The sequence below is a fragment of the Sciurus carolinensis genome, chromosome 9, assembly GCF_902686445.1.
Source record: "Sciurus carolinensis chromosome 9, mSciCar1.2, whole genome shotgun sequence".
In the NCBI taxonomy this organism is placed as follows: Eukaryota; Metazoa; Chordata; class Mammalia; order Rodentia; family Sciuridae; genus Sciurus; species Sciurus carolinensis.
In genome coordinates, this window is record NC_062221.1 from 14,430,298 (window position 1) to 14,444,359 (window position 14,062).

General features: G+C 32.4%; 1 protein-coding gene across 6 annotated transcripts in view; it reads right to left on the reverse strand.

The window, feature by feature from the left end:
* Window positions 1–14,062, reverse strand: part of Trpc1 (transient receptor potential cation channel subfamily C member 1) — an 81,346-nt gene that overhangs the window by 36,815 nt on the left and 30,469 nt on the right. For 5 of the 6 annotated variants that reach the window (XM_047564761.1, XM_047564762.1, XM_047564765.1 and 2 more), the window contains 3 exons: window positions 6,495–6,626; window positions 4,174–4,369; window positions 107–443 (listed from right to left, as the gene is read on the reverse strand). In XM_047564761.1, the coding sequence (XP_047420717.1) occupies window positions 107–443; window positions 4,174–4,369; window positions 6,495–6,626 (665 nt within the window). The remainder of the gene's footprint in view (window positions 1–106; window positions 444–4,173; window positions 4,370–6,494; window positions 6,627–14,062) is intronic. The other variant, XM_047564763.1, reaches the window with a different exon arrangement.

Consider the following 14,062-nt stretch of genomic DNA (forward strand, 5'->3'; position numbering starts at 1 on the left):
AATTGTATAAAATTACAAACTGAATTCAATGTTCATAATGCCATCACACAAGGGAGAATTAATGGGCTAAATAAAGGAAAATCTTTTGAACTAACTTGATACTCACCAATAATCCACAGTATAAGAAGATAGTCTATTCTTTCAAGGGCTGGCCCCATTGTGTTTTTCTTATCCTCATTGTAGACGAGAGAGTACAGATTTAATAACAGCAAGAATGTGAAATATGATGCTCCATGAATAATAAATTTCATAAAAGGTGTATGAATGATTCTGCCAAATTGAGATTTGGGAGCTATCAAATAACACAGTGACAAAACTGGCCAAAAGATGCCAACTGTCAAAACAGTCATTATCTTCTTACAGGTAGGTTTACGTCGGTAACCTGACATCTGTCCAAACCAAACAGTGTTCAGGAACTGTTGGCAGTTAGACTGGGAGACAAACTGAAAAGGACATACACAGACATAAAAAAAAAAAAAAATGCAAAACGAAACCTTTAAATACTAACTGATTAACTGATATTCAAAATTCAAAGTCTTAATAATAGTTTAAAAATCAACTCTATACAATAAACATAGGATTTTTTTTCTTTTCTTCTTACAACTAATAAAAGAGTGCACAGGTTAAGAGCATAGACTCTGGAGCCAGATTACTTAGATTCAAATCCAGGCTCTGCCACTTACTAAGTGCCCTTGAGCAAGTTTTTAAACCTCTCTAAGCCTCAAATTTCTCATCTCTAATGTTCCGATAATAGTAGCTACTCATACATTTATAAAGATTCCACATAAAGCTCTTAGAATAGTGCTTTGTTTATAGCATGCACTATTGTATTAGCATACTGAGCTATTCTGTCACATTTAAAGACTCTTATGAGACTATAAGCTTTTATAAACCTTTATAAAGACTCAATGTTCACAAAATTTAAAAAAGTTAATATGAACAATCTGTAGAAAGAGATACCAGTAATGTTTGAATCTCTTCATTATAGATAACCTAATGATTTTAGTTACAAGAAACTAAGATGTCAAGATAACAATAGTCTACATACTACATCTATTCGTGCTCCATGAAAACACTGAGAATGTCTTAAAATGTATCAACAATACCCTTAACCCTGCTTAAAACTGAATTGCATGTGAGAAGAAAAGGGAAGATATTGCCAAATAAGAAAATTTTAGTTGAAGTACAGAAATTTACCAAACTTTACAAAGTTTCCTAGTTTACAATTCATTCATAGTATTTTTCCAATATAATGCTCATGTTGTAAAGTATAACTTAAGTGTCCTGGTAACTCTGTATACAAAAATTGATTAGGTTTGAGATTATCAAAGTAAAGCACAAACAGATGATCATATTATTATTTGGGTAATCTAAAATAATATTTGGTTAATCTTCTGTCTTAAAAAGATTTATCTTGAGATAGAATATAACTTGTAGAATATAACACTGTAATAAAAAATGAATTGGACAATTTTGTTTATTGTGCTTATGAAAAAATATTCTAAAAACTATACTTATTTTTAGCAATTAAGTCTTGCTTGATTCTAGTGTTCCTGAAAATCTTAATTTGTTCCTCAGGGTAAAAATACATGGGAAACAGTTTTTCTTCCCATTAACCACCCTATGTTGTAATATCCCAAACTCAGTGGTTTTGCCTTTCCCCCAAATGTCAAAACAAACTCAGGAGTGATTACTATTCTTACCACTCCTTTATGTAACAATAATTTAATTAGCAGTGATATTAAATAATATCTGGAAGAACAACATTTCAATTACAAATGTTCTAATAAGTCTAAGGTGGTTCTGAAACATGGACACAGATTCTGGTACTCCTGTCATCAAGAGGTGTTGGGCAGAGGAAAGGGTCACTATTCTCTATCCTTCAATTTGATAAGCTTGTGATTGATTGCTCTACCACCAGATTCTAGCAGAAGTGATGCTATGTGACAAAGGTAAGTGTTTAACGACCAAGTTTCTTTCAGATTGTATGCTAGAAAACTTGCTCTTGGAGTCATAAACTACTCTATAAAAAGTCCTGCTGCACTGAATTCGCCAACCTCTGAAGAAGTTCAGGCTACATACAGAGGCTGCAGGAAGGCATTCCAGTTAGCAGTCAGATGCTTTCAGGACCACCTCATCACAACCTGCTCTCTGTATGGCCATGTTCCTCCCAGGTTCTACTTTGAATTCTCAGGTGCTCTAGGCTCTGTAGACTCAACTAGCTAAGTGCCCAGTCTACTTAGAGTTCACTATTCTAAGTCCTTGACTGCTGACTGGACACAGATATGTGAGTGAAGAAGCCAACACAACTCATTTGTACTAGCACTCATTAGAACTGACTTTCCTTTTCAAGCTGCATGGGTGCACTGTTGAAGGGTAAACGTAAATCTATGCTGACCCAAATTTTTACACTTACTTTTTTTTTTTTTTCCATTAAATGTTCCACCTTGAGTAACTTAAGAGTAGTAGGAAAATTAAAGAATTTTAAGCCAAAGTTCTAGATAAGCAATACATTATCTACGTAATCTTAAAGCAAACCTTGTTAAATTCCCATATCCATTTCTGAAGTCAGAAAGCTATTGTTTTAAACTCTATAGCATGTACAACCACAGGAATGGGATCCTAATTAGAGTAAGTTATACTCCATGTATGCATAACATGTCAAAATACACTCTACTGTCATGTATACCTAAAAGAACAAATAATAAAAAAATTTAAAAATTTTTAAAAAACTACCGTTTTTGTCTTTTTAACTTCCATTTTTTCTTGTAGGTGGTACTGGGGATTGAACCCAGGGCCTCCCAACTCATGCCAGGCAGGCAATCTACCTCTGAGCTACAACTCCAGTTTTTTTTTGTTTTTTGTTTTCAGTACCAAGGATTGAACCCAGGGGCATTTACCATTGAGCTACACCCCCAGCCCTTTTTATTTTAATTTTTAAATTTTGAGACAGGGTCTTTCTAAGTTGCTTAGGGCTTCTCAATAAGTTGTTGAGACTTTGAACTTGCGATTCTCCTGCCTCAGCGTCCCAAGAGGCCAGGATTATAGGCATGTACCACCAAGCCTGGCTATCTAAAAGCTATTGTGAAGGTCAAATTTTCAACCACAACAATAAAAAGTTCTGCTCTTAGTACCAAAGGTCTTGACTTCTTGCCTTTGGCCATCATTTAATTTAGGATCCTTTTTTTTTTTTTTTTTTAAATAAAATAGTCTTTTTTTTTTTTTAAATAATTTTTAGTTGTAGATGGACACAATATCTTTATTTAATTTATTTATTTTTATGTGGTGCTGAGAATTGGATCCAGTGCCTCACACATGCCAGGCAAATGCTGTACCACTGAGCCCAACCCCAACCTAGATCTATTTTTGTAATAATATAAATTTCATAGGCAATTTTACTCTGATGTCTATGTTGACAATGAAAATGAATCTTAGAAGTGATACCTTAAAAGTATCATTTATCAACATCCCATACTATCAACTAGATATCACCATCTACATATAAATACCATTGTTTAGTGAGTACCTCAAGAAATAAAATTTAAAATGCATACCTTCATTCTTCAAGTTCCTGAATCATGTGTATGTGTGTGTATGGGGAGTAGAAATGGGATTTCCCTTAATAGGAAGGGATGATGCCAGAAGAGTCAGATTCAACTTAGTTATATCATGCGCCTCTCCACCTTTAGGTTTCACAATGAATTACAAATAAGAAGAATCAGGAAACATAATATCGATACTTTATTTTTAAATAGAAATCACTACTACTATAGAAAGGGCTACTTATAACCCATTCAATAAGACAAACCTGTAACAGACAAAACACAGGTGGAAACTTCACTATAAAAGTTTACCTGTATAGTTACTAGTTAGTAAAACATTAAAATCAGCAACCATATTATTTTAAGTAATATAAATTATTAAAAATAATAGTAACTATTATTTATTACTGGTTTAATACTAGTACTTGCTGTGTTAAACCCTTTAAATACACATTCTTAGTTAATTATTAAAACTAAAGCTCAGACAGATTCAATAACTTTCCCAAGGACACACAATTTTATGAAACAGAAGTAGGATATTAACCCAGATATGCTGCTCCAAAGCCTCTGCTCTAAGACACTATACAATGGTGAAGAAAATAATTTAAATATATCACAGAAATCCTCATACCTCCTTTTGGTTATATTTGATTGCAAGTTTTAGACGACTTAAATTCATTCTTTCTTCTAGTAGTCCCCGTTTGTCAAGAGGTTCATCACTAGATGTGTGGTTTAGGATAACTTCCAACTCACGTGAATTCCGGGCTTGTGCAAGCAAATCTTTAGCAAACATTTTGCACTGACGGGCTAGTTCCTCATAATCATTCCTAAAAAATGCATTAGTCTATTATCAGAAATGTCACTTTCATCTTCTAGTTAAACTATACTCTCTAGAAAAAAATCTGAAGTCTTTCTTTTTCTGACAGTTGAATGACCCTACTGCTACACAAATTCTCTAGTGCTTTGGGGAAAACTGTAACACAATCATGTTCCCTGTGTTCATACTGATAATCTTAGATGAACACAATGTTTCCTTATAAATATATATTGATATTCCTGTAAATTCTAATAATATTCATCTACCAGTGTCCACTTAATTCATTTGTCCTATTCTCTTTAAATTTGGTTAAATTTTCCTTTTATATTATTCATATAAATACAAATAACATTTTAATGTCACCAATATTATTAAAATAATTTTAAAAAGAATTTTTCAGTAGTCTACATTTATGTTACTTCTAATATTAAAAATTCTTTTGATTTGTATTTAAAGTGTTTACTTGAATGAAATTAGAAAGATTAAAGTTTACTTACTAAAGAACTTACTTTCAGAATCACTATTGCTTGAACCTTACTTCTCTTTGAATTGCTTATTAAAGGCAGTTCTAAGTTTGTAAGAAGCAAAGTTTTATTACATAATAATTTTCAAAATTATCAGTTAAACTTATGTCTAAGTTTAATAACAATTTAAGATTTAAGAATTAGATTAGAAATAAATAATTATGAGCCAGGAACATGAGGTTGAACTTAATAAATAATTTTTATTCAGTTTTTCCCCCCAGGAGAAAGGAAGAAAAAAAAGACTTTCCATTTTTTTTAGTCTTTCTACACATTGGAATTTTCTATGAACTGGCTGCATAAAATTATAACTCAAAGACTAAAAACTTCTTTTTCTTAGAGGTTAACAGTTCTCACATTCTTTGTATTTACTATATAAACTGAGAACAGGCAATTGGATTTCTTTAACACATGAGTTAGGAACCTAATTGCAGATGGAACATTCATCAGAAAAGTACAGTATTACAAAGCTATCGCTTCATTACATAAACACTTTGATAGAACACTATATTCAAAGGTAAATTAATACATTATATCAATCTAATTTGCTAAACATCTAGATTATTGAAAGAAAAATAAGTGGCTATATAGTTAAGATGGAAATACAATAGACTAGAAGCAAGGAGTTCAAAGTTCTAGCTAAAACTTTACTTCTACTTTTAAATGCTAATGTTAGTAAGCCATCTAGTCTTTATACATCTCTTGTGGATAAAAACACTGGATTAATGTAAAAGTTCTATGATCTCTTCCAAATCTAACTTTATTACTCTGATTATAGCATAATCACAGCAGTTGTTCCAAATCCTTTTTGGAATGAACAGAATAAATTCTACTTCATATTGTGACTCAGAACTCAAAATATGAAATTGTAATTGAAAATTATTCATATTTAAAATAATTTATAAGTAGTCTCATATGCTAATACTTAAAAGTAGCAAAAATTTAATTTTAAACATCTTGAGTTAATCAAAATACTACTTTGTCCTATCAAATTTAAATAAAATTTAATGTATCCAAATAAAAGTAAAAAAAATTTTAAACTTATTAACAGGTATTTTTATAAGTCTTTGGAACTCAAAACTATCAATAACACACTATATACTGCTGCTGTTAAGGCTAAAAAAGACTGCAAGTTTCTTATTGCCCTTTCAGTATGTGAAAATTTGAACTTTCCCAATACCATCTAGTTGCTGGCGGGGTGCTACATAAGACAAGGGGATCCAATAGGAGATGGAAATAAAAGATAAGTGGGTTTAGGCATAAATTTCTGTAAAAACCTTGCAATAGGAGCTAGTTCAATTTCTCCTTTTTCAAATGGTACTAGGATACTCTGCCATAAAGGAAAATCTCGAAGCTCTCCTTAGGGGAATAAGGGTGGTTAAAGAGTAGAAGAGGGCAGATGGGGAAGGAATAACTTAAATAAAATAGCACCAGGATCTGTTCCTTTCAGGGAAAAGGAAAATTCCAAGTAAAAGGTATCAAGGTTTGGTCATCTAGAATCAAATGTAAAAAATGTAAGTAAATATAAATTATAATTTGGTCTATGAAGAACTTCAAGCTGAATATTTTGCAACAAAAGACATTATACAATTTAAAATTTCCATTCATTCCCACCTAAATTCCACCTCCACAAGGCTTAGTTCTTTTAAATCAGCACTAAGTTCAAATGCTCTTAGAATTGGATCCTCCTCTGTTAACATTATTAGAGCTGGACTGGCCAAGCATCGATAAATATCAAGACGAAACCTGTGAAAACATATGATTCCATAATGTAAAAAAAATTATTATATATATATATGTTTAGAGTTATAGCCTATAGTTTTTTTTAATTAGTAAAGTACTATATAATCAATAGAAAATACCTATAAAAAATACTTTTTATAAGATAACATCCATAAAAGAAAAAAGACTTTAAATATTTTGACATACAAATACTGAAAAACTTTCTATTATTGCCTTTATGGAAATTGTTTTACTATCTCTTTCTATAGACTCAAAGTTTTGCATTGTTCAATCCAATTTAATTAAAGTAAATCTCTATCCAGATGGGGTGGTGAACACATGCAATCCCAATGGCTCAGGGGGCTGTGGCAGGAGGAATAAAAGTTCAAAGCCAGCCTCAACAACTTAGGGAGAGCCTACACAACTTACTGAGACCCTGTCTCAAAATAAAAAAATGAAAGGGGCTGGGAGTGTGGCTCTGTGGTTAAGTGCCCCTGTGTTCAATACCCAGTTCCAAAAAAAGGAAAAAGAAAAAGAAAAAAAGTAAATTTCTATTCTTGAACCCAATATAATTTTACATAAAATATACTAATAATGAATGTTTGCTATGATGTGGACTTTATGATCATTAAATTTTTCCTTTCTTAGTAAAAAAACTTCTTCAATATGCTAGCTATATGTAAAAGATGACTCTCGTTAAATCAGGTTATGATTTTGAAAGATGCTTCAAATCTTAAAATTGAAATTAATTATTTATACATAATTTCCAGCTGATGAAAAGCATTCCCTTAACCCTGTGTAAATTAAAAATCTTCACATTTCAATCCTTAAATAGAAAATAAACCAGAGAAAATTCACTGTAATTTAGGTATAAATAATTCTTACTTAATAAATTTAGCAGATGTGATATAATGCATACTTTCCTTTTAAATATAATTGTAAATCTAATAATACTTGTTATTTTAAAAAGTAAGCAATTTGGAAAGGACAATCTCCAATCTTCCTCCTTCCACTAACTCTATACTTCAAAGACACTTTACAGAGTCCTTCCCAATATATTCAATTAATACACAAATATATATAATGATACATAATATATAAAGGAACAACCAACCTGCTTTTTAAAAATATATCATCTCATTCTCTCCTATAAGTGGGTGGTTTTCCATTTGATGGAAGGCCACTGAATTTTGTTATAGTTTAGATCTGGAATATCCCCAGAAGGCTCATGTGTTTAAGGTTTGATCCCCAGCTGGTTGTGCTATTTTAGGAGGTAAGGCCTAGTTGGAAGAAGTGAGTCCCTGGGAAGGTGCCTTTGAAGGGTATATTTTGTCCCTGGGCCATCTCTTTCTTCCTCATTGTTTCCAGCCACCATGAGATGAGCAGCTTTACTCCACAACATGATGTTTTGCTTTACCAAGGACCCAGAAACTACAGAACCAAATGAAATGAACAGAAACCTCTGAAACAGGGTGAGCCAAAACAAGTCCTTCCTTTTTTAAACTGATTTTCTCAGGTGTTTTGTCACAGCAAAGGAAAATTGACTAACATAGGTTTTCGAATGAACATTTAGGTTGCTTTTAACTTTTTTCTGCTATAAAAATGCAGCAATTAATAATCTTTAGTGGGGCTGGGGTTGTGGCTCAGTGGTACAGTGCTCGCCTGACATGTGTGACGCCCAGGGTTCGATACTCAGCACCACATATAAATAAATAAGAAATCCCTTGACAACTAAAAAAATTTTTAAAAAATAATCTTTAGTTCCTATATCTTTCACACACTTTAAATTGCTGGGCAAAATGGAATGTGTATTTTAAATTCTTATAGATGCTTCTTCCTAAGTAGTAATAATGAGAGCTCACTTACCCCCACATTTTCATTAATACTGGATATTATCAATATTTTAAGTCTTTGCCAACTTAATAGAAAATAGGATCTTACACTCGGTTTAAATTGAATTTCTTTAGAAGAGTCTTCTTTTATGTTTAAAATCAGTTTATGTTCCTTCCTCTGAAAACTGCTTGTTCATATTGTTTGACCTATTTTTATGATGATTGTTCACCTTTTTAAAAAAGTTAGTTCTTTTCCTAAAACAGACTTTTGCATTAACTAAATTTACCATGTCTCAAGTTACACTAAGGATTAATGAGAAAATGAACAGGAATAATGACTTCCAATAATGGTGGAATAAAGGTACTGGTAATCAATTATAGTTATAATGAAGCACCACTGTGTGGAAAGCATTTAGATGTAATCTCACAAATAATGAAGCTGCCTCACTTTATAAATGCTATCAGAAATTTATAAAATCTACCATTTCATCATTTGGTATTCAAAACACCATCCAAAGTATCGTAGTATGAAGAGGTCAGTGATTCCCCTACACACACACACACACACACACACACACACACACACACACACGCGCGCGCGTGTGCAGAGGCACAAAAAAGTTATTTCCCCAAAACCATTTCAGATCAGGAATGATGGTGGGTCGGAGACTTGCACAGAGTTGCTACAATATATTATCTAAAATGTCCCATTTCTAACCAAATATTAAGAGACAAGTAAAGAAACAAGAAATTACAGTTCATAGCCCAGGGGTGGGGGGAAGCAGGCAAAACAAACTAACGATAAGAGTGATCTGATGCCAGACTTAACAGAAAAAGACTTCAAAGTAGCCAATATAAGTATGTTCACAGTAGTAAAGGAAAGCTTGATTACAGAACTAAAGGAAGATATAAGATAGTGTGGCATTAAATAGATATAAATTATGAAAAAGAACAAAATGAAAATTATATAATTGGAAAATATAATTACTGAAATAGAAATTCACTAGAAGAGCTTTTATGAGTTGAATTTTATTTCTCCAAAATTCACAAGTTGATATCCTATCCACCAGTACTTTAAAATGTGCCTTTGTTTGAAGATGGGATTTTAAAAGAGGAAATCAAGTTAAAATGGAGACATTATAATATGCCTAAAACTAATCTGACTAGTGTCTCAAACATGGAATACATTATGTGAACAGTAAGATAGCCATTTACAAGCCAAGAAGAAAGGTCTAGAACAGATTCTTCCTCCATACCCCTCATAAGGAACCAGCCTTGACAATAACTTCATTTCTGGCTTCTAAGTCCTAGGGTTGTAAAAAAATGTATTTCAGTTGTACCCTGTTATGACAGTCCTAAATAACTAAAATAGAGTTCAACAACAGAACTGGCAGAAAAGTGTACAAACTTAAAGATACACAGGTACAGATTATGCAGGCTAAAACATGGGAAGAAGACTTAAGAAAAAGGAACACTGCCTCAGAGAGATGTAGAACATAGGCCTATGGGGGCCATTCAACATCCAAACTATAGCACCATCCAACAATGACAGATTATACATTATTCTCAAGTACACATGGAAGATTCTGCAGGACAGACCATAAGCTAAGCCACAGAAAGAACAGAAAAATATGAAGTTATGTTTTTCAACCTTAATGAGATGAAATTAAAAATCATTAACAAGGGAAGTTATAGGAAACTCACAAATATGCAATTTAAACAACACACCCTTAAATAACCAACAGGACAAAGAAGAAATCAAAAGAGAAATTAAAAAATAAGATGAACACAAAGATACAATATATCAAAAATTATATTTAAAATTATTAAATTCAGCTTAAGCATGCTTAGAGAACTTTTAACTATAAATGTCTATATTAAGAAAGAATAAAATTCTCATATCATTAATATAATCTTCTAAACTATCTACTAAGGCACTGGAAAAAGAAAAGGAAAGGGAATGAGAATCCTTTGTGAGTTAATAAAAATGTTCTGACTGTGATGATAAATGTACCTACCTACTGAAATACCACAACCAACTAAATTACATATTTTAAAATAAGTGAATTTAATGGCATGTGAATTTTATTTCAATAAAACTCAAAAAGTGAGGATGAAATAAAGATTTTCCCAGATAAACAATGTTAAGAGAATTTTTAGATAACAGACTTACCCTACAAGAAATGCTGAAGGTGGGACTTGGAATGTAACTTAGTGGTAGGGCACTTGCCTAGCAAGTGCAAGGCCCTGGGTTCAATCCTCATCAAAAGAAGGAAAAGGAAAAGGAAGAAAAAGGAAAAGGAAAAAGGAAAAGGAAAAGAAAGGAAAGGAAAAGAAAAGAAAAGCTAAAGCTGAAAGCAAATGGTTATCAGATGGTAAAATGGATCCACAGGAAGAAATGAAGAGAACACAATACAGTAATTATGTATAAAAAGATAAAAGGCTACATTTTTTTCCATTTCTCTTCTCTTGCATTTTTAAAGATGCAATTATTTACAGCAACAATTATAACATTGCATTGTTGTGTTTATAATAAATTTACATGTAATATATATGAAATCATAGCCAGTTATATTTTAAGTGAATATTAAACTGAAATAAATTGTAATATATGAAAGATGCATGCTGTGATTTCTAAAAGAAAAGATTTTTAACAAGTTAAAAAAACACTGGGAGCTGGGGACATAGCTCAGTTGGTAGAATGCTTGCATTGCAGGCACAAGGTCCTGGGTTCAATTCCCAGTACCAGGCACACACAAAACAATTTTTTAAACACAAAAAATTTTTCAAAACACTGGAAATGAAAAAGGTACACTAAAATTTTTTGAACACAAACACAGTAGAGGAACAAAAAGGCCTGGGAAATACAGAAAACAAATGGCAAATTGAAAAAATGAATTAATCATATCAAAAATTACATTATATGTGAGTAAACTAAACAATCCAAAGGCAAAAACTTTCAGAGAGGACAAAATCAAGATTCAACACTGTTCAAAAAATATGCACTTTTAATTACAAAAAAACACAAACAAGTTGAAAGCAGGGGCTGGAAAGAGTAACATGCAGTCAGTATCCACAAGAGAGTGAGTAGTTAACAATATTAAAAGGAAAATATAGCAACTACAAATGTATATGCTCCCATCAACAAAGTCTCAAAGTACACAAAGCAAAAACAGAATTGAAAGCAGAAAGATAATTCAGCAATTATAGTTTGAGATTTTAATACGCTTTTCCCAGAAACTCATAGAACAACTAGAGAGAAAACCCATAGGGATAAAGATTCCTGGAACAGTATGAAACAATGCTGTCAAATTGGATTTTTTTTTTTGGGTGGGGGGGCAGTGACCAGAATTGAACTCAGGGGCACTTAACCACTGAGCCACATCCCCAGTCCTTTTATTATTTTGAGACGGGGTCCTGCTAAATTGCTAAGGCTGGTGTTAAATTTACAATCCTCCTGCCTCAGCCTCCTGAGCCACTGGGATTACAGGCATCTACCATTGTGCTGGGCTTCAAATTGGAACTTATAGAACACTTACCCCAAAAAGCAAAATACGTATTAGCCCAAGAGTACATATAACATTTTCTATGTTAGATCACATGCTTGACCATAAAACTAGTCTTAACATATTAAAAAGGAATGAAATCATACATTCTCTAAATTGAGAAAAGTTTTCATAGCTATGACACCAAAAGCATAAGTGACCAAAAAGTGTGTGGGGGGAGGGAAGAGGCAGCTCAACCAAACTCTATCCAAATTTAAAACTTATTCTTCAAAACACATCAGAAAACTGAAAACCACAAAGAAAATATATGCAAATTATATATCTGATGAGGTAATACTTATATCTGGAATATATAGAGTCCTTAACAACTCAGCAAGGTAAAGGCAGATAATCAACTAAAAACTGGGAAAAGGACCTGTCTCCAATGAAGATTTACATATGATCAATAAGCCACTAAAGGATGCTATTTAGATAAAATATCCAGAACAAGCACAATCATAGGAACAAATAGATTTTGTGACTTTCAGGGGTGGGGAAAGCTACCACTAACAGGTATGGGGTTTCATTTTGAAATGATAAAATGTTCCAGAATTAGATAAAAGTGACCTAATTTTAGGATACATGTAAATATCCCCCAAACAGAATTGTATACTTTAAAAGGGTGAACTTTATGGTTTATGAATTATTATCTGTGTTTGTGGTATTAGGGATTAAACCAAGGGCCTCATGCACTGAGCTACACCCCCAGCCCTCTTTTTATATTTTATTTTGAGACAGGGTCTCATTAAGTGTTGCAGGTTGGTCTAGAACTTGTGATCTTCCTGCCTCAGCTTTCTGAGTAACTGGAATTATAGCTTCCATCACAATGCTCAGCCTCAACAAAGGTGTTATTAAAAAAATTAATCTATGCTCTTCAACCACAACAGAATTAAAGAAGTTACCAGGAGAAAGAAATCTGGGAAATATTCAACTATATGAAAGTAAGGACTTCTTTTTCCTTGTGGCACTGGGGATTTAACCCAATGGCACTCTACCACTAAGCTACATACCCAGCTCTTTTTAAAAATTCTATTTATTTTTATTTTTTTATTTTAGGGTACCAATAAATTGCCAAGCTTGCCTCCCCAGCGGATGGAATAACAGGTTGCTACACCCAGTAAACAGTATATTTTAAAATAACCCACTGGTCAAAAGAATGAGAAGACAAGCTACAGCACTCTCACTTTATCCATGTGGTGTAAGTTCTACTATGCCTGAAAACACCAAGAGTACTAAACCTAAACAGATGGTCCTAAACTTACAATACTTCATTTTATAATTTTTATTTTTGAATTTATAATGGTGAGAGTGTTATGCATTCAGCAGAAAACATTTCAAATTTTTAATTTTGATTTTTCTCAGGCTAGTAATATGGGTATGATACTATCCCACTATGCTGGGCAGCAGCTAGAAACTGCAGCTCCCAGTAAGACATGTGATCACAGCTTCCAGTAAGATATGTGATCATATGGTTTCTCCATATAAGATAGGTTTTGGTTAGATTATTTTTACTCCTCTAGGTTAATGTATGTCTTCTGAGCATTGGGTTAGGCTAAGCTATAATGTTTGGTAAATTAGGTATATTAAAAGCATTTATAATACAAAATATTTTCAATTTACAGTGGATTTACCAGTACCTAACAGAATCATAAATGGAGAAATGTATATATGTACTGCTTTTTCCTACATATACACACCAACATTAAAGTTTAACTTATAAATTAGGCACAGTAAAGATATTAACAATATCTAAATATAACAACTATAACAATACATTGTCATAAAAGTTTTTTAAAACATGAATTATTTCTTTCTGTAGTTTTCCACTTAGTATTTTCAGATCATGGTTGACTGCAGGTAACTGAAACCATGGAAAGCAAAACCACAGACAGGGAGGACTACTGTTCTTTCAAACAACATATCTGATAAAGAATTCTTACCTAAAGTACATACAGAACTTTTAAAACTCAACGAGAAAATTAAAAACTCAATTTAAAAACAGACAAAAGATCTAAACAGACACCTCACCAAAAAAGATAGTACAGATGGCAAAAAAAGCACATAAAAAATGCACATCACACAT